The sequence below is a fragment of the Zymoseptoria tritici genome, chromosome 3 (genome assembly GCF_000219625.1).
Source record: "Zymoseptoria tritici IPO323 chromosome 3, whole genome shotgun sequence".
Taxonomy (NCBI): Eukaryota; Fungi; Ascomycota; class Dothideomycetes; order Mycosphaerellales; family Mycosphaerellaceae; genus Zymoseptoria; species Zymoseptoria tritici.
In genome coordinates, this window is record NC_018216.1 from 912407 (window position 1) to 935866 (window position 23460).

General features: G+C 52.7%; 6 protein-coding genes across 6 annotated transcripts; 3 read left to right on the forward strand and 3 right to left on the reverse strand.

Annotated features, from left to right (window-relative positions):
• Positions 1-972: 972 nt before the first annotated feature.
• On the forward strand, positions 973-1140 carry MYCGRDRAFT_31190 (uncharacterized protein; the record flags this gene model as incomplete). Its single annotated transcript, XM_003853667.1, has 1 exon — positions 973-1140. A coding segment is annotated over one exon (168 nt), but the record flags the coding sequence as incomplete, so codon positions are not given.
• Positions 1141-8343: 7203 nt separating this feature from the next.
• Positions 8344-12691, forward strand: MYCGRDRAFT_108499 (uncharacterized protein; the record flags this gene model as incomplete). Its single annotated transcript, XM_003853668.1, has 4 exons — positions 8344-8395; positions 8748-8765; positions 9071-9358; positions 9546-12691. The coding sequence occupies 4 exons, from the start codon at positions 8344-8346 to the stop codon at positions 12689-12691; spliced, it is 3504 nt and encodes a 1167-aa protein (XP_003853716.1).
• Positions 12692-13181: 490 nt separating this feature from the next.
• On the reverse strand, positions 13182-14391 carry MYCGRDRAFT_91499 (uncharacterized protein; the record flags this gene model as incomplete). The annotated part of the gene is made up of 3 exons (XM_003854498.1): positions 13182-13833; positions 13890-14065; positions 14287-14391. 3 exons carry the CDS (start codon positions 14389-14391, stop codon positions 13182-13184), a joined length of 933 nt encoding a protein of 310 aa, XP_003854546.1.
• A 1388-nt stretch (positions 14392-15779) lies between these two features.
• MYCGRDRAFT_69507 (uncharacterized protein) lies at positions 15780-16804 on the reverse strand (the record flags this gene model as incomplete). Its single annotated transcript, XM_003854497.1, has 1 exon — positions 15780-16804. The coding sequence occupies one exon, from the start codon at positions 16722-16724 to the stop codon at positions 15780-15782; it is 945 nt and encodes a 314-aa protein (XP_003854545.1).
• Positions 16805-17064: 260 nt separating this feature from the next.
• On the forward strand, positions 17065-17695 carry MYCGRDRAFT_103620 (uncharacterized protein; the record flags this gene model as incomplete). Its single annotated transcript, XM_003853669.1, has 2 exons — positions 17065-17158; positions 17226-17695. The coding sequence occupies 2 exons, from the start codon at positions 17099-17101 to the stop codon at positions 17631-17633; spliced, it is 468 nt and encodes a 155-aa protein (XP_003853717.1).
• Positions 17696-18574: 879 nt separating this feature from the next.
• On the reverse strand, positions 18575-19399 carry MYCGRDRAFT_103622 (uncharacterized protein; the record flags this gene model as incomplete). Its single annotated transcript, XM_003854496.1, has 2 exons — positions 18575-19230; positions 19281-19399. The coding sequence occupies 2 exons, from the start codon at positions 19353-19355 to the stop codon at positions 18769-18771; spliced, it is 537 nt and encodes a 178-aa protein (XP_003854544.1).
• Between the last annotated feature and the right edge of the window lie 4061 nt (positions 19400-23460).

The window sequence follows — 23460 nt, forward strand, 5'->3', positions numbered from 1 at the left end:
GGAGCATCACAGCTTTCGCGATTCCGAGAGTCATGTGTCTGCGCTTGGTTTTGACGAAGCAAAGGAAGTTCGTCGAGCAAGTCGAGATGGATTCGAGGCCGCTTCTCGTCGATTTCTGCCTGAGGCATGAAAATCAGGTCTACCTCCATCTCGACCACCACCTTATGCCGACGTTGTGTCGCTCGCCGTTGCAGATACAACCTCGGACCACACTGCCTTCCCAGTCATGGCACCCAACGGTATTGTGAGTCGCAAGAGTAAGTACTTCTGCCATTTACGCTGCAGTCATGTGCTCTCATTCCACAATCGCATACCGTATTTAACATTGCGACAGCTCCCGCCGTTGCGATCAAGCCTAACAAGACCGAAGGCATGGCGGGCTTGGACAACCTCTTCGACGATTCTCCGGATACCGAGTGCGGCGGTGTGCTGTCTGACGTGAAGAAGAAGCTGCCTGTTGTTAATAGCGCCGGCAACTGGAACTCCAGCCTTAAGAACGCTGAAGCTCTAGCAGGTCAGTCACAGTAATATGGTGTCCCAAGAGACATGGTTCTGACATGCGTCACAGCAAAACCCAAAGGTACAGGCGCACGTCTAACAGCTGCCATCAACAAAGTGCCCTCCACTCTCGCCAAAGCCTTCCCGAATGGCAAACCTATGGCCGACAAGCCCGAAGTCCTACGATGCAATCACTGCAAGCGCGCTGTCGCTAAACACACCATGCCGAAACATATCGAGGGTTGCTTGAACAAGAAGCAGGAGAAGCAGCGCAAGAAGAAGGAAGCCAAAGACGCGCGCGATGCCGCCGCACGCAGGGAGAGAGCTGGCGATAGTGACGAGGATGACGAGGATGGAGCCAACAAGACTGCATCAAAGACAGGATTGACCGCAAGCAAGAAGAGGAAAGCCGCAGACGATGGCGAAGAAGGGTTGCCAAGCAAGAAGAAGAAGAAGAAGGATGAGCCCAAGGCGAAGGCGGCAAGACCGAAGGCGCCCGTCGACGTCGAGAAGCAGTGCGGTGTTGAGCTTCCTCAAGGCGGTCAATGTGCACGGAGCTTGACATGCAAGAGCCATAGTATGGGCGCTAAGCGAAGTGTTCCTGGTCGAAGTGCGCCTTACGACAAACTACTCTTGGACTATCAACGGAAGAACCAAGCGAAGCTACAAAAGGCAGCATTCGACGCCAACGCACCAAATCCAGACGATGACATGCTTCCTTCGGGACCGGTCGACAGCGAAGAAGAGAAGGATGCAGTCATGCAAAGCATTGCAAGATCATGGGGTGGCCGACCTTTGTACCAGCCGATTCGCGTCCCACTACGACAAAAATACGAATACAACCGGATCAAGGGCATGATGGAGCATGCTTTCGGTGGAAATCGCACAGGCGGCAGCATATTCGGTAACGTGGGAAGCAGCGGCGGACTCTTTGCTCCTGCACATTCCCACGATACCGACGTCATCCATGCGCGGAAGGGAAGTGTGATTCCTGGAGCAAGAAGCATGATGGCACCCAGTCGAAAGCCAAGTATTGCCTCTGGAGCCTAGGAGGCAGTCAGTGAGATTCTCGATCGTGGGCATGAGCACTCTGTTCATGCACCAAACGCGAGAAATGTCTCGGTGGCACGTTCAGAGAAAGTCGTGGACGACACAGCTTGCGAAATGATCGACGAAGATGCTGTGCCGGCCGGATGTGACAATACGGATTGATGCTTCAGTGCTTGATTTTGAGTGTTGGCTTCGAGATGAGGTTGACGACGATACGAAAGGCAGCAACTCAGCGCTGCTGACGATGCTGTCGCAGAAGATGAATGGGAATATGGCGTTGTGGCTTTTGTTTGGAAGATACCCATTGCTACGCTAGCCAGGATTGGAAGAGCTTTCTGAAGCGCGATTGATAGTAGAGAACGTAGCCTCGCTAACAACGACGTTCTCTAATGCAGGTCCCAGGTGCAACTGCTGCAAAAGCATTATCCGGTTCGAGTGACCTGTGAGGCATCAAGAGACTCCCGCAACGCAGGACATTTCCGTGCTGTGGCAATTCTCATTTGAGATCGACAGCAAGCAGAACCCACAAACCTATACGACGCCTGTTCGAGATGTCTCAACGCCCATTCAGGTCACCCTGAATACCTCAGTCGACTCGCAGAGCAAAACTTCGCGGGTACTTCGAAGAGGTATATCGCGGCCCCTGAACCGAACAGTCGGCATACTCATGGCACATATGTCGAGAGCACACTGGTACCTCTACGTTGGTACCTCTTGCATGTCGAGCCGATGTCGATCTCAGCACACATCTCCGCGATCGTCTTGAAGCGTTTGATGCGCTCCATGTTCGCAATTGGGAGCTCGATCGTTGCATCGCAACTTGTGAAAAAGTGTCCCTTCGATGGGTGTAAGGTAACACCGAGTACTCACCTTGTGGGGGTCTGCTGGTTGCATCCTACAATCTTGGTTATTGCAAGGCCGCCATGCTGAACCTAAGGCAGAGTTGTCATGCCGCTCACCCCTTCACATACCCAATTTGACGAATGCGATCGATGAACTATCTTGTTGAAGCCTTTGGTTGCTGGAGTTGAGCTTTCTCACGTTCCTGCATCTCCTTTGAAAGAGGCGTGGTGACCTTCCTGATCAAGTCCGGATTGTGTCGATCAGTGCTTTAAATGGACGAGATGTTGTTGAGTTTCAACACGTTCCTGGAGACCATCAGGCTCGGTTGCACTTGCACGCGACTTCATGGCAAGGATAAAAGCTCACGCGATGGAAACCGACGAGCTGCCGCTGCGAAGGAGAGCCATCGCACTGAGAAGCACAACGATGGATGCTCGATGCAACGCATTATGAACCCTGTCTCGGGAATGACACCGAGTGCCCTGGCTCTCACAAGTCGATCATCACTTCTTCACGGATCTTAAGTTGCCGGAGGGTTTCCAACCTGATGACGATCGAATCGACATCTTTGTCTCTGGCTGACGGCTCACGGCAACAGCAATCGGCGGCTCGCATGCCACATTCGGCCAGAAAGGCGTCGGACACATCTGATGATCTGACAGATGAGATGGCGTAACGCATCTGACTCGTGTCGGCCACATGGCTTATAGCTGTGGAGATACCCGTCAGGAACGCCGCGTGTCAGCCTCGCAATCCAGGAACAACGCGACTTGTTCCCACGATCCCAAAGGCGTCAATTTTTCTCGATCCCTGAAGAGACACGTCCTCAAATGGCCGTCCACTCTTTGATGCTTCGCAGGCTGAAGATAGAGCCGTTGGGCGAGATCTCGCGGTGAATGCTTTTTGGGTGACCGGTAGGGATCGGCACACCCTGTTTTGTTTGTTTGTTTGTTTGTTTGTTCCATTTACGTCCTATAGGAGTCTATAACTATGTAGGACGGCTGTCTCGCGATAGCAGTCTATCTATGTACAATCGTTGTTCTCTCGTATCTCTTAACCTTAGGGAAAGACCCGTACCTAGGATAGTAGCTAGCTAGTATTAAAGGACTTTAAAGAAAGACAAATAAGGAAAAGTAAAAGGAATGTAGGCTAGACGGTCTCGTCTTCGCCTCTTACTAGGTGCTAGGACCTAAAAGCAATCTTTATATCCGAGAGAAAGGTAGTAAGGTATTTCCGGAGTTCCTTATCTTCTACTATTTCTAGTAGAGATTATGCTTGTCGTAGCGGTAGTAGCCTAAATATATCGTAGATAGGGCAGCTACATACGAGGTGTTCTGCTGTTTCTCGTCGTCCGTAAGGGTAGTCTAGCGTCGTTACGTGTCTAAAGCGATAGAGATAGGACTTTAGGTATCCGTGTCCTAATAGGATAGTATAGAAGGCACTAGTTAAAGCGCGTCTTCCTCCTATTCTATGTTTTCCTAGCGAGCTCTATAGAAATCGACTAAGGTAGCTATTTGTATTCCTAGGTACCTTATTAATCTCCCGTTATCTTACTATTTCGTATCGGGTTTTCTAGACGCTAAAGAGATCGTCTTTTGCGTAGTTAGCCCTCTTGTGTTCTACGAAATGCTTATATTATCGGAGTCGATAATAGAGTAGTTGTATCTATGTTCTCTGTTGTTTTTGCGGAAGTATCTCTTTCGAGTCCTCGTATCGGACTTCTCGCGTATCCGGAGGCGCGCTTTAGATAGTAAGTCTTATAGGGTAGTTTTCGGGTAGCTTTGCTACGCGTAGAGAGTATAAAATTAACTGTCTCTCTAGGCGTAGATCCGGGGGGAAAAAATTTAACTCTACTTCGGACAGGACGTTTAGGGCGGTACAGAAAACGCCTAGGATCTTTCTATAAGCTTTACTTTGTAGAGATACTAAAGGTTTTATACTCTTTTTCGACTGCTACTAAACTAGGGCCTCGTAGTCTACTATTGTAGTAACGTAGGCTAGGTAGATCTTTCTTAACGATATAGAAAATAGACCGCGTTCGGTATTTGCTAGTCTTTCTAATTAATAGAATGCTACTTATACTTATACCGATCTTATTATAATATGCTCCTTAAAGGTAAGACTAGCGTCTAGCTAAATCCTAAGCTACCTTATCGCTTTCTTTGCCGGGCGAACAATATCGCCGTTTAGAAGAGTTACTAGGCAATCGGACCCTTTCCCTTTTAAGAAGTATACTAGGTCTGTCTTTGCTAAGTCGAAAGCAATCGAGTTCTTCTTTCCTAGGTCTATTAGCCTTCTTGCCTTACGTTCTAGTACCTTAGAGTTCTTCTTAAGGGACGTAGACGAGGTAGATAGTCTAATATTGTCGACGTAGGAACTAGGAGTAACTCCTTATAGCGAGAAGAATATATCGCGCGTATAGATAAGAAAGAGGATAGGAGATATCGGGCTGCCTTGCGGAACGCTAATCTCTACGTCCTAGAATTCCTATATCTGTCCGTCGAATGCTATTCGTAGGCGTCTATTACTTATAAACGACTAAACCTAATGTATAAGGCTGTACGGAAGCCTTAACTAGATTATTATTCTTAATAGTCGGTTCTTTGTAACGTAGTTATATGCTCCTCTTACGTTAAGGAAGATAACCGAAGTCTTCTTTTTCTTTCTTCGATTCTCCTCGATTTCGTTTGTTAAGAGAAGTACCGTATTAATAGCCGATTTCTTCTTTCGCCCTCCTAACTACGAGTCGTATAGAAGGGGCTTCGTCTCTGCGATAATCCCTAGGCGTTTTGCGAGTATTCTCTCGCTAATCTTACTAAGGCAGTTTAGGAGAGAGATAACTTAGTAGGCCTTAGGGACCGAATAGTCTAGTTTTCCCGGCTTTGCTAGAACTACGCCTGTCGCAACTTTCTAGCATTAGGGGTAGTGTCCTTCGTCGAGTAGCCTACTATATATACGTAGAAAGGTAATAGGAATAGCGCTGTACGCTTTACTAATAATAGCTTGCGTAATACCGTCTAGGCCTAGCGTTTTTCCTTTTACTATCTTCGTACTATAGGCAGCAGCGAGTTCCTCTTCGGTTAGCGTAGTCTAGCCCTAATCCCCGGCTATATACGCTTCCTAACGGCTAGGTAGAGGTTCCTCGGCAGGAGGGCGCGGAAATAAGGCTTTAGAGAAGGCCTTACATTTCCCTTCGAAAGAATCTTCGTTATTTATCGTAGGTATCTATCTTCGGCTACTATTCCTAGTATAGGATATAGCTTTAAAGATAGATTTCGAGTCTTCTTTTTCGAGGAAAGCGTTCTAGTAGTTCTTCTTAGCTGTTTTAATAGCTTAGAAGTACTCGTTTCTCGCTTTCGTATACGCCTCTTTCTCGTTTAGCGTCGGCGTACGTCTATAGGTAAAAGTCTGTCTATATGTTCTAGATATTGTATAGCGTAGCGTACGTAGCTCTCTATTCTACTAAGGTTTTGCGCAGGCGTATACTACTTTCTCTAGGATTGCTCCCCGTATCGATTTAGTAATATATAAGGTAAAGGAGTCTGCGATGTCGTCGAGGGAGTTCGTATAGTTAATAGACGTCGCCTTGCTTATTAGGAGATCTGTAAATAGTTCCTAATCCGCGGAAGCTATATTTAGAACTACTTTCTTCTATTAGGCTCGATCTTGCGCGCTAATAAGGTCTATAGATATAGCCTTATAGTCTAAGCCTATCGGAATTGTTCTCTAGTCGATTTCTTTCGTAGATAAGGATCCTCTTGTAAACGTAAGGTCTAGGACCGACTCTACGTCTAGGTGCGGCCTATAGAAGGTCCCGACACTTATTATATTACATAGAGTAAAGCCCTAGTCTTCTATCTACTTTATAAATTCGCGGGTACTAGTAGTATCCTTTCCCCTCGGATCCTAGGACGGGTGTCTAAGGTTAAAGTCTCCTACTAGTAGAGTATCTAGAAGGAATATGTTACGTAGAGAGTAGAGGCTTCTCTCTATTATTCGTCGGTTTTGCGGGTTCTCGGTATCCTAAAGGTCCTTCTCGTTATAGAGATTAACTATCTAGATCTTATTACCCCTCTTGTCTAAAATAATAAAGGAAAGTATGTCGCTATCGTCTAATAAAATAGGAGAGATATTAACGTTAAGTCTTATGCTAATATATAGTATTATTCTTAGCTAGATCGTCGAATCCGTAGTCGTTAGGAATAGCTAGTTATACTCCTGGTATGCGATAGATCTTGTCTCTTTGTAGCCTGTTATTAGGTCTTTTATAGTCTATAGTTCTTAGACTAGTAGAAGGTCGGCTTTCTGCTTAACCGCGACGTCTAAGGTAGACTTTATAGCCTTAATAGATTAGTTAAGATTAACGTAGAAGATCTGTAGAGAGTGTTCTAACATATAGAACGTTCTAGGGGCCTCCCTTTCTATTATATACGATCCTTCGCCTTCTCGACTCTTAGGCTGTCCGCGCCTACGTATAGACGGTTTTAAATAGCCCTTTTTGCCTCCTCCTTAGTAGCAAAACCTACTAGAACTGTCGCTCTAGTAAGAGTCCTTCTTCTCTCTTTGTTTGTTAGCTAAATCGGGGTGCCTGCGAGTTTAAGACCTCTATTAAAGGTCTTAATTTCTTATTAAATGTCCTGTAGGCCCGTTAGCGTGTTAAAGTTCGCGGTCGAGACGCCGTAGACTACGACCTTATGCCAGAGAGAGTCCTCTATTACCTGTGCCTCGCCTACGATATCGGTAACCTTAGTAAGGCTATCGATTGTTCGTTAGCGGGCTTTCTCTGTTGCAAAGTTTAGGACAATGTTACCCCGCGGCACACCCTGTCCTGGCCAGGTCCATCTGGTGATTTCGATACCATGTCAAGACTGCAAAGACATGATCCGATCACATTATCACAATCCTCATCACAACCTACTAAGCGACCACAGCAAGGTACATGCTCTGCCCTCGTCAGGAGATTTCGGGAAATCGAGCACCGATCAGTGTCTTGTGTTCCAGATTATGAATGGCAGTCATAAGCCATGCCCACCTCCGCAAAGGCCCCGGCATTTTGGGGACACACCTCCGTAGATACCAACAGACGCTTAGTACGCTGGCCATTCGATCAAGAGGCAGCGTACCAGTCTCACGGCGTCGATCCGACGACAAGACCAAGCTGGCCCGCCAATCGCTTTCCAGATCTGTCTTTCATATTTCTCTTCCGCAGATCGACGTGGACCGGTGGTGTCGCCAATGATGTCCGGCTTCTGCTGTACGAAGGGTGCACACTCTATGTGTGTCGCCGAGAACGAGAGATGCCTTCGACGAATGAAGTATATGCCTCCGTCTAACCAAGACAGTTACTCGCAATGTGACGGCCACCGGTGAGACGAGAAGTGGGGTCGGCATTTTCGGGTTTTGCTTGTGCATGCAGGTACGGGTACGGCGGAATGATGATCCTCGCTGTTAGTGGTGTCACCCTGAGACCTCGTGGAGAGGCACAGTCTAGGAAGAACCGACAGCGCAGGCAGGACCACGTCGTCGAGCCTTGCGAGGACCTCTCCTGACAGGTGCTCAACTTCTGTTCTGGCGCTCCCAATATACATCATCGACGAGAGACTGGCGGTGTACATATCGCGAAATCGACGGTCTCATCAGATCCAGAGCTCCGAATGATCAGCGTAGATCGACATCAAAGAGCTTCGAGAAGATGTACATCGTACCTCGCGGAGAATAAACTGTACATGTGGTACCGATGGCTGCCGTAAATCTCCATCGACGCAGTGCATGGCGTAGCTGCTCGATGCGGAGCTGCAGGCCCGACAGCCTGTTTGAAGTCTGGCCAGTGAAAAGCGATATACAAGCGGCACTTTCGGTGTCGACCTGCGGGATATTTGACAAGACTATTGGCAAATCTCACCCGCATCTGCACCTCGGTCCGTAGGGGTGACCCTACTTTTCGAAGCATCGATGTTCATCGATGGGCACTATCAATATCATCCACCCCCGGACCTGGTCGAAGGTAGCTTCCATACCCGACAGGATGGCAGTCTCGCTGCTCACGCTGCTGTGAGACCAAGGATCCCATGGCCCTGGGCATATCGATGCTGGGCAGAGCGAACTCTAAGCGTGGCTGAAACGTAAGCAGATGTCTACATGCCACCTTGGCCCGCTGCCGCTCAACACGTCTCCAAGGATGCCCTCGTGGGCAACACTCGGTTTTCGCATGGCGACGTCGACACGCAGCTCCCTGAGCGCTGAACATGTGGAGAAGGACAGTCGCCTTGGAGGGGTGGGCCGTGGAGCCGCCATGGCCAACAAGGCTGCAACGGCGTGAGTCTAAAAGTGAACTGTCTATCCCCTACTGGGTACAGTCTCTGCATACCCTGAGGGTAAGTGCAGTAGTCGTACTGGGATTAGCCATAGCGCGCGTGCCTCCTGATGGCCTTCTTGTCTTCTCATGATCCTGCGCACAGCGATGCTAATTTGCGTGGTGTCCCAGCAGCGACGTTTAACATGGGCCACGGCGTACTTTTCCCATAGCCGTATCCCCCCATCGCCTACACAGTCGACGAGTCGTCGTCTCGTTTAACTGTCCCCACGCAGTTCCTGCATGCCTCGACGTTCGACAAGGGCCTCGACAGCCACTGTCTCGCCTGCCTAGTACCTACTGCGACTCTAAACTCTAAAGCGCCAGACCTGGGCTGCCACGCGTGGCGGCGCCGGAATTGGCTGGGCGTCGACCTGCCCGGCCCTCCACCTCGCCCGTCTATGTCTGCCGAACAACCCCTCCTCTGGTACGCTCAATCACCTCCTCCTCGTCCACCCCTCGGGACTCCGGATCAGCAGCGCACGCGCAAAGAGCGCTTTACGAGTCAAGCGATTTCACAATTGCCGGCGGGTGCGGGACAGCTCGAACGCAGGCCAACTCTATCCAAGAGGGCCGGGAGATTTGGGGGTATCAGAGTCAGTCTGAAAGACCTTGGTATGTTTCCTTCTCGATGGCGTCCTCCATTCTTGTTACAACCCAGGCACAACGTTATCATGTCTCACTGCAACAAAGCACCCATGGCTGACCGCACGGCGTCGTGTCTTAGGCTCCGGGCAAGGCCAAGGTTGTTCAAAGTGGCTGCGATTGAATTGCTCAACTTCGAAAGCCTCGCTCAGACCAGTGACTTCTCCGGACCGAACTACCAGTTCGCCACTTCTCGAGGAGCCCGCGCTGTGCCGTTCTCAAAGTCTATCATCGCATCAGGCTTCAAGCGACATGTTCATTGCCCAGAATGTGCGCCGGCGTGAGCGGACCTTCATCGGCAGCTCATGCGCTGCATGCGAGGAGCCATTGGAGCATATGCTGCGTGGCGAACGCGTCCTTCAATTGACCTGTGGTCACATTTCCCACGAGGCTTGCTTCTACGAGTACATCAAGGAGTTTCAAGCGCAGACGTGTCCAACATGCGACCAGCCGCTTGGAGTTGACACGAGCCGTGGCGGCAACATCGACTTCGACAACATCAACAAATTGTTCCAGTCAGCCCAGCCCAATGCGAAGCTCCATCAGCAAGCATCGCTGAACACACTGTCGACACGTTGTCCCTCGTCTGGAGATAAGACGTTTGGATCTAGTGTCACACCGACTCAGCAGACCGACACTCGGAGGCCTTCGCGGGACCATTTACTACCGGAGGAACTGCAGTCGCCGACGTCTACTCCGTCCCAGTATCGCTCTTGCCATACTCGGAATGAGACTGAAGATAGTTCAGCGCTCTCGCGAGACCATAGCGAAGCCCTCGCGGACTCCGAGTTCAGACCACAAGACCCGGACCTGCAATCGATTATGACCTCAGCCTCGCGAACAGTGCCAAAGAATCCAATACCGACGCCAATTGTGACGGTCCGAAGCGAGTTCCCAACTTTGACAAAGTCCCGGCACCTGCAAAGCCTGACCTGCCTGATCACCGTCGAAGTTCCCGAGGGTAAATGGAATCCTCAGCCAGAAGACATCCGGAGCCCACCACTCGTACCATCCACAATTTCTCAGGAGCCATATCGGCCAACGAGATTTGTTCGCTCGCCAAAGATCCCACGACCTGTTGATAGTATTCACGAAGACACGGGCTTCGAGGAGGCCAAGGAAGAACTTCTCAACCGCGTGGAAAACTGGCATGGACTGGAATTCGATCGATTCGGGAAACTGCTCCTTCACGGCCTTGTGTCTGTGGGCAAGGATCGAAACACTTGGCAGGAATTGCAGTGCTATCTTTTCAGCGAGATGCTGATATGCGTCAAGGAGAAGAGAGTGCCCGCCACGGCCTCTTCACGCGACAGACCTACTACCACCCGTTGGACACTCAAGGGCTCAATACTGATAAGAAAACATCTAGAAGATGTCGAGGTGGTGGACGAAAACGTTCTGGCACTGAGTCTATCGGTCGCCGAACTGCCAGCTTTCAACCTACGCTTCGCCGACATGGAGCAGCTAGAAGTTTGGCGTACAGCTCTGAAGAACATCTACCAACCCGAAACTCCCACGCCGACCTCGCCGGTCCATAACTTTGAGCGGGAAAATTCTGGCACCGACGACGACGAGTATAGCATGCCGCGGACCGCTCGCCATATATCCTCGATCCGCTCGTCAGGCTGGCCCGGAGATCATTCTCCAGGAACAGCCCCGACAGAGTACAGCACAGCTCGTGTCAGAGATACGCATCCTTCAAGAATACACATCCCTCTCGATGTTGTTGTCGTCATTCCCGTCTCGTCTTCCATGCAAGGCCTCAAAGTCGACCTGCTTCGAGACGCCTTGAGATTCCTCATCTCCAACCTGGGCGAACGGGATCGCCTTGGAATAGTCACGTTCGGCTCCGGTGGTGGCGGCGTGTCATTAGTGGGCCTTTCCAACAAGTCATGGAGTGGCTGGTCCCAAGGGCTGGAAGCGGTTCGACCCATCGCTCACAAAAACATGCGATCCGATGTCGTCGAGGGAGCAAACGGTGCGATGGATATGCTCATGCAGCGCAAGACCGTCAACGCCCTCTCCCAGATCGTACTCATCAGCGACTCTGCAACATCCGACAACGAAGGCGTCGACTTTGTCGTTTCACGAGCCGAAGCGGCAAAGATATCGATATACTCCTTCGGCCTGGGTTTGACTCACAAGCCCGACGCGATGGTGGAGATGTCGACACGGACCAAAGCTAGCTATACCTACGTCAAGGACTGGATGATGCTACGGGAGTGCTTGGCCGGATGCCTGGGTGCTCTTCAATCCACATCACACCAGAACGTGAAGATGAAGCTGCGTCTTCCGGAAGGCTCCCCGGCCAAGTTTGTGAAAATCAACGGCGCGCTACAAATCACGAAGCGTGCTACGGGACGTGATGCGGAGGTGCTGCTCGGCGACTTGCGATTCGGCGACAAGCGTGAGGTCCTGGTACAATTGGCCGTGCAGCCAGATAGCTCTGCCCCTGATGCGGCACCGGCAGACCCGTGGGACAATATGGTGTCCGGACTGGAAGCCATGAGCTCCATAGAGCAGGACTCAGTCCGAGGATTCTCCATCGAAGAGCTGCCACTCCTCCAGGCTGACCTGGTCTGGGGAGACCTCCTACAGGACGGCCACATCACTCAACTTCCTCGACCATCGCTCCTGGCAATAACGGTGCTCCCTCCCAAATCCCGGAACAGCTACCACTCATCCACACCACTCATCCCGCCTCACCCTTCAGTGGTACAACGCCGCATGGAACTCCTAACCTCCGACATGCTCTCCCGCGCCCTCGGTCTCGTCGCACGCGGCCAACACGAACGCGCCCAACACCTCCTGACAGAAACCCGCTCCATCCTCAAAGGTCTCGGCAAAGGCGGTTTGCCCGCTCTCCCAACCGCCACACCTCCACCAAACTACGCCCTTCCACCGACTCCTTCAACCAACGGCCCCCGGGCCTCCCCGACCTCTCCCAGCGATACCTCCTTCCCCAACCCACCCAAGTCCACATCTGCTTTACCTACAACCCACGACTTCGTCAAGACCTTCTCCTCCTCCTCCTCCGCCGCCGACATCGACAAAGCCACCATGGAAGCTCTGGATAACGAACTGCAGACAAGTCTGGAATATATTCTGCACCCGCAGGTTTTCGCTCGAGACGCCCGCAAGGCGATGCTACAGGCGATTGGCACGATCAGTTCGCAGCGGGGTTTTACGTTTCGTACGGGATCGGAGTCACTATGGGCGGCGAGGATACCGGGTGTACGGCGATTGACGGAACGGAGTCGGGTGTGGCGGGACGTTAGTGATAGAGCGCTGGTGGAGGAGTGAGGGCTAGCTGTCTGTTTTGCTTACTCTCAGATGATGCTCGGCACTGCGAGATTGCACAATTGGCGACATGTAAAGGACCGGAAAAAGGAGAGGAAAACTGGAAGCCGCCTGCAGCATTTTGCATCGACGAAAGGATGAGTGGACATGGCGGCGAGGCCCAAGGCCCGATAGTCACACTAGACATGTCGAGATCTGGGTTGTCCGCCAACGGCACAGCACGGAAGTGCATTGTGCTGCAGATGTATAGAAACAAGGGAGCATCGTGCTCATCGCATGGAATGGCATTTTCGTTATGTGTCCTTAGCCCGAGCTTGCTCGAAGAACTATCAAAATATACCAAAAGGTGACTTTCCCAAGAACAGGTCGTGAAAGCGCAACCCATGCATTCGCCCGTTCTCCTGCAGCATAGACGTGACGCCTTGCCGTTGATCGCTGTATTTTCAGCCGCCGACATAGGTAGGATCAGAGGCCACGATCAGCCTTCCGAATCCTAATGCGCCTTCAAAAACTGCAGCATCTGCTGGAACGCCTCCTTCTGCTTAGCTTTGATGTTCTCATCCTCATAGTCTCCCAGCACCGCGAACCCGTGCGGCACACCAGGGTACACATGCACCTCATGCTCAACACCCTTTTCCTGCAGCTTCTTCACACCCGCATCGCGCACATGATCCGGGAACAGACTGTCGTCCTCCACCGCCACGATCCCAACCGGCACAGTACAGTTCTCCATATCCGCCACCGTGACCTGCGTCCCATGTGCGATGACACCAGCTTTGATCCGTGGTCCCTTCTTGACCATTCCTTCTTCAGCCTTCGCCTCCGTCGACTTCTGCCCCGCCGCGACGTCGTCGTGGAGTTCTGATCCCAACAGGAGGACGTACCTCGCTCCGAAGCAGTATCCAGCAGCGTAGATCCCGTTCCCGTGTGCCACTGCATCGGCGAACTCTTCCTTGATGGCGGAGATGACGTTGTTGAGGATCGGAAGGACTTTGGATTCGGTGTGGCGTGCGAGCCACATGTCGATTGTGAATGATTTGGCGACGGAGGCGACGCCCAACTTGACTTGTTCGATTATGCTGGGGCTTGTTTCGGCGGCCGCGGTCTGCGTGGTTGAGGTGGAGGATGCTGGGTCGCCAGCGAATCTGAGGGATGTATTAGTCTAGGAGAAGGGGAAGGGTATGGGTGAGAGCATGCTCACTGATCAGGCATGACGACGAGGAATCCCTCTTCGGCATACTTGTCCGCTTGGATCTGGTTGTTCTTGCTGTGGAGTCCCGTGCCCCCCGTGAGCAATAGCAGTAGCTTGCATGGAGAGTGAGGGTAGTCGGCCGGCTTTGCGATGTATGCTTCCACGTCGTTGAGCTTAGCGATTTCCTGCAATGTCGTCGTCTCAGCTTGTGTTCATGGTCGTGGTATTATGACAGTTCAGATCGTACGCCAGTTGGTTGCACGCCAGACGCTGTTCATCGGTCAGCCTTTCTTCTCTTTCTGCTCCTTCTCTTGGTCAGACTTGCGAGTGGGTCGATCTGTCGTGCAGTGTTCCTGAAATGTCGATAAGTATGTACCGTGTAGACATGCTTCCGTCTAAAGCTTACTCCCATGCTTGCGGCGCCTTGATCAGGTTTCGAATCGTCTGGGACAGCTGTGTCCTCCTGCGCGTCGCTCTCAGGCGCTCGGGTCGCAAGGTCTTCGTCCGCCATGTTGATGTGTTTGTTTGTATACACGAATCGGTGAGCTTTAGAAGGTCGTCAGCGGGGTTCAACTCAAGCAAGGCACGGCCGTTGCTGAGTCAGGGAGCAGTTGCCGCATTAGGAAAGCCTGTCAGGCGCGCAGGTGAGGTGGGAATATGTGGAACATCCGTTAGTGTCCGTGGTCAAGTGACCAATCAATGGAAAGCCACTTTCGTCAGACAGCCTGTCAAGATATGTACGAAGAATGCTGAGGCCCTGAATACTTACGCTACCGTGCGTCGATTCAAGGCCAATGAGGCACTCGGTCTACTAGTGTGACAGCAGAGAGCCTGTCAAGCTGTCGGACTCTTGCAGCTGCTCTTCAGAGCTTCAGAGTTGTTCTTGCCAGCCCAGCACGATCCCTTCACGGTCGACCTGCCGTTGATCGATCAAGACTTCGACGTATCCGAGATCTACCTAGGTAGTCAATGATCTACGATAGCAGCAAACGAATAGAAACACCACATGCAACATGTCCATGACAACAGGTCAGCATGACCGCCAAAACCACCTCACCATGAACCCAGATCCCCCCTCCTCCCAATGCTTCTCAACAACGAACCTCCCAGCAGCGCCTACATCATCAACCTCTTCTCCTACCACAACCTCCCCACCACAATAGACGAACCATCAATCGATCTCTTCCTCCGTCTCCACCTCCTCGACTGCAGAAACGCCTTGACCTGCATCTTCAACACTCACGATCCCAATGCCAGCCCATGTGGAGGTGAGCGATGTCGACTCCCTCTCTTCACTGACCATCGCGAATTCTGCCTCGCTTTCAACAAGTTCTACGACGATGCTGAGGACGCGGGGTTGCGCCCTCATCTCTTGCGGGCAGAACTGCTGAAGCTGATCAAGCTCGCGCTCTGTCGAGAACATGCCCATCAACCAGGCGCCGCCGAGAAGATGTCCGAAAGAATGTCGGTGGCCGTCGAAAGATGGCAGTGTCGTCGGATTTTCAAGGCCACGCCGGCTGGGAGGTCGGGTACGCCGGTTGAGGAACGACCTGCGTCGATTCGGCTGTCTAGACTCTTCTCTACGACGCGGAGTCCGGGTGCTGTTCCTCAGCGGCCGCGAGTTGGATTGGATCCGAGTAAGCCGTATTATTTTGAGAGTCATTGGGATCCTCCGATTGAGTATCCAGAGTCGGAGAGCGAGTCTTCTGAGCCGGGAGTAGCAGATGAGAGCGGGGCCAAAGGTGGAGACCAGAAGGCAGAGGAGGAGGAGGATGATGAACCTGATATATCGTTCCCCGGCGGTTGCCAAAAGACGGTTCCTCATCGTGGGAACCGGTGGAGCTTGTGATGTCGCACACTCGAGTCTATGCGATCGTAGTCAATCATTCCATTCATCATCTACAGCTTCGCCTTCCTCCCACTCTTGACGCCTTCAACCGCCTTCCCTGAGATCAAGAAATCCGGATACGCCCATCCCTTCTCGGCCGCCCCACTCGTCCTCCAATGCCCACCATCCACCACCAAAACATTCCCATTCACATAGCTCCCCGCCTCTGAGAACACATACACGGTCGCATCCGCAATCTCTCTCGCCTCTCCCCACCTCCCGATCGGAATCGCCTTCGCGCTCGCCTTTGCCGACTCCGGGTCCTGCTTCGCCAAGCGCTCCATGCCCTCTGTGCCCCGAATCGGTCCCGGTGTGATGACATTACTCGTGACGCCCAACGGTCCGTACTCGATCGCCACGGCGTGTGAGATTTGATCGACTGCCGCCTTCGCCGCCGCTGCGTGAGCTTGTAATGGAGCACCTCTGTAGTGGAACGAGGCGGAGATGAAGATCAAGCGTCCGCCTGTTCCGTTTCGTGAAGGCTTGCCCGTGTTGGGGTACTTCTTCGCGCTCTCGACGAGATGTGGCAGCACGGCTTTCGCAGTGTTGTATGATCCCAAAGTGTCAATGTCCATGACCGTCTTGAATGCATTGGCAGAGAGCTGGCTCAGCGGCGCAAGAAAGTTGCCCGCTGCACCGGCAATGGCAAAGTCGATTGATCCCAGCTCTTTCGCACATCGTTTCGCTGCCTCCTCGAGGAGCTTGGGATCTCGTACGTCCACGCCACCTTGGCCGATGACTTTTGAGCCCGAGCGTGCGGTTGTGAGGTCTTTGGCCATGGCCTCGGTCTTTTCGTGGTTGCGGCCGACGATGTAGGCGTTACCGCCCAGGGCGACGAAGGCGCGGACTTGGAGCGAGCAGATTGAGCCGGCTCCGCCTGTGCAGAAGAGGACTTTGTTGGTGAAGATGCCGTCGCGCCAGACATCGCTGATGTATTCTTCGCGTGGGACCGGCATGACTATGATGAGGTGAGGAAAGTGTGTTGGGAGAAGAGGAGGATTTGAGTGAGAGTGCGAATGTGCTCAAGTGGAGCATCGCCAGGATCGAGTCAGATCGTACCTCACTTGGTCTGGTCGTGTTTTCGGTGAAGACTTGCCGACAGTTGATCGAGTTCCGTGTTTCCCTCTTACCCCAGATCGTTTCTCGATCCACCGCGTCATACTCGGCTGTCCCGCCCGAGCCCTGGAAGCTTCTCCTCCGCTTGTCTGGTGCTGTGCTGGCTTGGCTTCACTCGATCGTCCATCCGCCCGCACGACATCACACCACCAAACAAACACGAACTACCTATCCTATCGAATACCTCAACAACCACACGTCACAACCACCCACCATGCCGTGTCCCATAACCCTCGCCAAATTCACCGGCGTCTTCTCCCTCGGCCTCCTCACTGTACGTCCCTCCTCATCACCGCCACCTTTCCCATCAATACGCATTAACTAATAACCACTCCTCGCAGGGCGTATCCTACACCCTCTCCACACAATCCCTCCCCTCGCTCCTCACCCTCCCCTCCGCCACGCCCGCAGCCTACACCCTCTCCCAACTCACGCGGCTCGCAACCCTCCACATCCGCACCCTCTCCTCCATCTCGGCGTCCAGCTTACTCCTCGCCTACACCCTTTCGCCATCCCGGATCCGACACCCATACCTCTTATGGACGGGATTGGTAGCCGCGACGAGCGGCGCTCTGACGTTCGCTCTGGGAGACAACGGGACGGTGGAGGGAGAGGGCGTGAATGGTGAACAGGTGGAGAAGAAGGCGAGAGATGCGCAGTGGATGGAGTTTGTCCGGACGGGAATCTCGGGGGTGGGGTTCGCGATGGGCGTTGTGGGCATTTGGGGAGATGGGGCGGGGAGGAAGTGAGGGATTGATCATGAGAGGAGGGAGGGTCTTGCTTCTGATGAGACGGAGATAGAGACAGAAGTGGATGTGATGGGCGTCTGTAAATTGTTGTTCTGGCATTTTTAGCGATGATGACGAGATGAGATGGTGGCGGGAAGGAGGAAGTGATGGGAAAAAGGCGAGATGGTGCAAGGTGATGGGGTTTCTCCTCTCGATCGAGGTTCGTACAATGGAAGAAACACTTTCTGCCGCCCTACGAAGACGATATGCGACAGACGACAGTGTCATAGTATCAAATGCCCTCGTGCGACCCCTCCATAACTTCTACTGAGAAGATCTGCGACACCGAGCAAAGACAGTCTCTCTTCCGAAGAATTTAAGAAGGGTGTACAGCCTGATCATGACCTGGAAAGTGACGGATAATCGTAGCCTCCATATCCGATCGTGCTACCTTATGCACCAAGATACAATGCTGAAACCCCTCGCGGACAAGACTTCTCGTCCATACCATTCGACAACCTATCCTGCAAGCTTCACTCGAATGCATTCCCCGCGCTGCCACCTCGAAACAGTGAATGAGCCAAGATCCCAATACCGATGCCACAAGAAAAGAAAGCCTCCAGTCTCGATATGATAGAATTGAACAAAAAGTGTCTGCCTGCCAATTGCGCTGCCATGCTCTCTGCCATCTCTGCAGGTGGTTATATGAACAAAAAGAAAAAACCTTCCTGCTTCCGTGCTCTGCTCCCTTCCCTCCCATTTTCACCCTCGCCTCTGATGAAAATGTTATCCTGAACGTTTCTCTCCCCTCGTTCCGATGCGCGCGCGCAGACCTCATGCAAGAAAGCACAAAGAGCAGAAAGGGTATCTCGATCGAATTCGGCCGTGTTGGACCAGCAAGTAGCAAGGGCAAAGGACCAGCATTGGCCGTTGCCAAGAATCCATTGTTCGTACACGAAAGAGAAAAAAGAGACTGAGGATAATGCTTCTCTCAACGTCAACGTTCGCTCGCGAGCTTTCCATATTAATTAGCTGATGCAAGGCGGTCGTGGTGAATGTATTGAAAATCGCTGTGCTGGATCTATCTTTTCGTTCCTTCTCGAGGCTGGTACAAGTGGTGTTGGGCTGGATGTGTAACGGATGAATAGCTCCTCATTCACATGGCGACGTCCAGAACCATGCTAACGTCCTGCACCTGCGAGCCGGCCAGGTCTTCCAGCACCGGCATGAGATCGATAAGCTCATTATCGTGAGCATCGCTGAACCAACTGCTGATCGGGACGGCGTGCTGAGGGTGGAAAATGTAGCTGGTGGGCGAGTTGTCGATGATGATGGTCTCCTTCAATTCCCGACCGATCTGGCTGAGATCTTTGACGTAGTTGCCTTGGTGGTTGTAGCAGCTCTCGCGGAAGAGGCGGTGGTGCACGACGTTGTGGATGTCCAGCTGATCCAGCAGAGGATCTCCGTACTTGGATACTGAAGCGGTAAAGACGACGACTTCGTAGAGTTCGCCGACGCGCTTAAGGAATGTGTCAACGCCGGGCCGTTTAATCACGTAGACGTTATGGTATTGGCCTTCGATTTCGACTGGGATGGTGAAGTCTGCTTGATGGAGGATCTGGGAAGTATCAGCGATTTGATGTCATGTCTTGCAAGGTAGGGACAAACCTTGAAGCTGCTGTGCACCAGCGTCTCGTCAAGATCAAGGACCAGACATTTCCGTCCTTGGTGCTCCGGTCTCATGGCCGGTAAGAGCCATCTTTGGCTGGGATCTTGTGTGGAACCGGGAGAGGTATCGTGACTTTGGTTCGCGCCATCGTGCGCGTTCTGTGATTGCATAGGTGGTGGCGGTGGTAATATGGTCGGCGCGACGTAACTTTGCGATGCCTCATTCTGCCGTGTCACGCCTTTCTCAATCTCCTTGGCTTCCTCTTCTGTCATTGGCACTTTGTCGTTCATCTCAATGTCCTCATCGCGCTCTATTTGCTTCGACGTACGATCCGATGTGGGATCGATTTCCGGTGGTGGCTCAACATTCGACGCGACAGGTGTGGGCGCCTGAACCGTGATCGGAGGACCAGCAGAGTTATCACCAGGAGCAAGTAAAGATGGACCGGACGTGACAATGGGTGCTATGCCTCCGATGGCTTGGTTCGAATTCCGACTTGCTTCCGGATCCTCGCGTGGAAGTGTGGTTGCAGGCTGGCTGACAACTGGCTGCTCAACAGCACCATCGCCATGTGCTTGCTTCTCGACCTCTGATGACTTCGTCTCAAGACCAGGTCCGTTGGCGTTCAAAGGCTGCGCAGACTTCTCATCCATGACTTCTTTGGATCCCTCCACGCCGTTCTCCGTCGTTGCGACGTTCTGTTGGGTAGATGCATTGTGTGCCGGCTGCTGCGCTCGTGTTGGCTGGACCTTGCCTCCTTGTTTGACCGGTTGTGCGGAGTCGAGATCGTGGCCATCGTCGGATGGACCGCAACAATTGAGAAACGCAAACAATCCTCCCTTTTTCTTCGCCTTGGGCTGCTCCGTCGAGTCTGCAGTAAGACCAGGCGATGGCTTCGCCGCCTTCTCACCGCTTGATGAGCCCATCACGCCTCTTCGTTTGCTCCCTGTGCTTGGATCCCTCTTGCGTGTCAAACTGCGTTTCGATTGTCGCCCGATGCTATCCGATCTTTCATTCGCTGTATCGCCGCTGAGCGTGCTCGATCCTGGCTGTGCCGGTGTTACTCCCAGTGTGGCGGCAGAGCCTTGTGGTTGTGTGTCTGTTGCGATTGGTAGGGTGGCATTCGGGATTCTGTTCGTCTCTGGGTATTAGTAAAAGCATACGCGACAGTGTGATGATGTTCTCGACGATGTGACGTACGATTGCGGTGAGGCTGACGAGTCTGGGAAATCGAGGTTAGCAATGTCATCTCGAGTCGATCTGGATATGGATGTGTAATGTTTGCGCTTCCCACTGTTCATCATGTCTTTCGGCATGTGATAGTGCGGCCCGTCGGAAGACGTACCTTGACCTTGCCCTGCCTGGGTGGGCTGAACGGCCGCCTGACTCATTGAAGATGCGCGGGCTATTGCAGCATGTATGGTGTATCCTTCGAGTATGAAAGCAGGCTTTGAAGCTGTTGTATGGTCGCAAAGAGACTCTGAGCGCGTGACGAGGTGGCTGTTTCTTGTGGCAAGCGACGGTGTGCAATGAACGACAGTACTGAGTTGATCTGGTGTGTAACGGAAGGCTGTTCAACTGTATGGGTATGCAGATGTTGATGCGATTGTAGTCGCAGGTCGAGGCGGCTGTGCAGATTCGGGCGCTGGGCCAACGCGTGGTTGCGGTCACGGGCAGGTGTAGCTGTTGCGCGCGGACGGAGAAGACGGAGGAGCGGCGACAGAGAAGGGAGGTGTGGCGCGCAGCGGGCTTGATCGGGTGTCAGTCGCGCCTGCTGGTGGAGGCGTGGTCGGCGGAGGTGCGATCAACGTCGATGGCGATGAAGGACAGCAACAATGGAATGGTGAAGTCGACGCGGTGCAGGTCGCAGATGAGGTCGGGTCCGGTCTACAGTCGGTCTGGTCCATGGGAGGATTGGAAGCGGACGGGAGTGGAGGATCAAAGACGGCTAGAGGGCGGATACCTTAGTTCTAGTTGGATGCAGCCCGGTGGCTCAAGCTCAACTCGCCAATCCAATTTCAATTTCGCTGGCTCTCGGTCCAAGCAGAACGTCGACGACCAATCAGACGGTGATGCTGTAGGTATACGGCGCATAGCAATTGACGACAGCCTTTTGATGGGAGAAGCGGTGCGATATGTGTGCATGTGAGTGAATGCATGATTTGACTGTATACTCATTCTCTGTATGTATATATGTATGTATTACCCTCTACGTCGACCCCGTCTCGTTCATCCACCAACCTGACACTGACTCTCTACAGCCCGGTCCATCCGCGGGCGGGCCATCTCACGCTAGTTCTAACGAAAACCAAGGTTCACGGGCGCTTGCGTCTTCCTAGTCAAGCGCGACGGCAAGAGCGGCTGGCCATTACACACGAATCTCTGTCTCGGTATCGCTCTCGGACGATGGACAACACATCGACAACAATGGAACCCTCACTCACCGGCACGACCGTCGCAGTGCGACAGGAGTGCAATCATCCACGTGATGGACAGCACAAGACATCCAATGCGCCCGATGAAATCCGATGGACCCGCCATTGGGCACAAGTTCCGCTTCGTATGCCATCAGCCGCAGTCAGGAAATCAGGTAATATGGCTTGCATGCGGCATGGTTATGCTGGACACAACCTCGTGGTACTTGCAAGCATGCACCGCCAAGAGTCCAGCGTTCACCACTGCTCAGTAGAATAGCGAGGATATCGGTCGCTCACAACACGAAGCAGACGTACGTTGGACCAAGACACGTCACGACAGTTGGATTGCCGAGGACAAGCTTCATTGCTGGCACCCTCTTCAGTGCGAGGCTCATCCCGACGCACTGTGGCAATGGCCAAGCGACGTATAGGTCGCCAGCATGTTCTTCTGCCGGCGGACAACTTGCAACCTCACGGGCTCTGGACCTTCGGCTGGTCATCTTTGGTGCAGAGCTTGCATTGGCAAGGCTTCGCGACCTGAGCCTGAGTTGCTGCCGATGCCATTGACGTCTTCGAGACTTTGGCTTGCCTCGCCGTTGTGCATAGGTTGCAACTACACGTTTTCGAGACTTCGGGCGGAGGTGCGATCGGCTTCGTAGATGCTTTCGGAAGCACAGCCTGATTTGCCTTCGTGCATTTCTCGCAATTACATGGCTTCGAGTTCTTAGGCTGAGTTGCTGTCGATTTTGTCGGCTTGCTCGTTGCTTTCGAGCCCTTGGCCTGCCGTGCTGTCGTGCAGAGATTGCAATTACACGCCTTAGCAGTCTTAGACTGAGTTGCTGGCAATATCGTCGATGCTTTTGGAGCCTTGGTCTGCTTCGCTGTCGAGCAGCGTTTGCAGTTGCATAGCTTCGAGACTTTCGCTTTATCGGTCGTCGTTGGCGTCGATAGCTTTGAGGCCTTGGCCTGGACATGGGACGTCTTCACGTTCTTCGGACATGCAGGATTTCGAGACGGTCCGCCAGTAACACTCTAGACGCAACGTCAACACATGCCAGATGATCACCACACTGGAGCGACTCACATTCCTCTCCAGAATATCCAGGCACTTGCGGACCCTGGTCTCGATATTATACCTACCATCTCTTTGTGCCATGTTGGGCTGCATATGTGAGATGATCATGGTCAGACTGTTGATGGTAGCTTTCTGCCGCTTAGGAGACTGTTCAAAGTCAACAATCCGAAGGCTAACACAGAGTCGCCCAACGCTCGAGATGCAGGCCGATTCTGACGCCTGTCCGACTTCGGTCGTTTGATGGCGAACGAGTAGAGGCAAGATGTGACATGCCCGAGTCTACTCGATCTGCTTACAGCATAATCGGAAGTCAAGTCAAAGCGATGTTGAGGTTGCCCGTGAACTTGAGTCAGCACACTGTAGCACCTTGCATTTCGAAACTACCATAGTGGCTTACACCATGATTCACTGGGCAGCAGAAGGTGTTTTCAATGCTGCACAGCGCTCCGCTGATTTCACCCAGGCTGAAGATCGGAGTATCGAGGTTCGCAATCGTGTCGCTGCCACCAAGGATGTTGTCAAACAAGGCCGTCTGAGGCGCCGCAGGTGTCGCAGCATGACATTTTGGTGCCTTTCGAGCAGGACGGGCCGTTGCTGTTGAGTTGAGGAGCGGCGTGGATCAAGGCGGCGCTTGCGAGGAATGCGGCGGTAGAGAACTGCATGCTGGCGATGATTGTCTTTGATGGA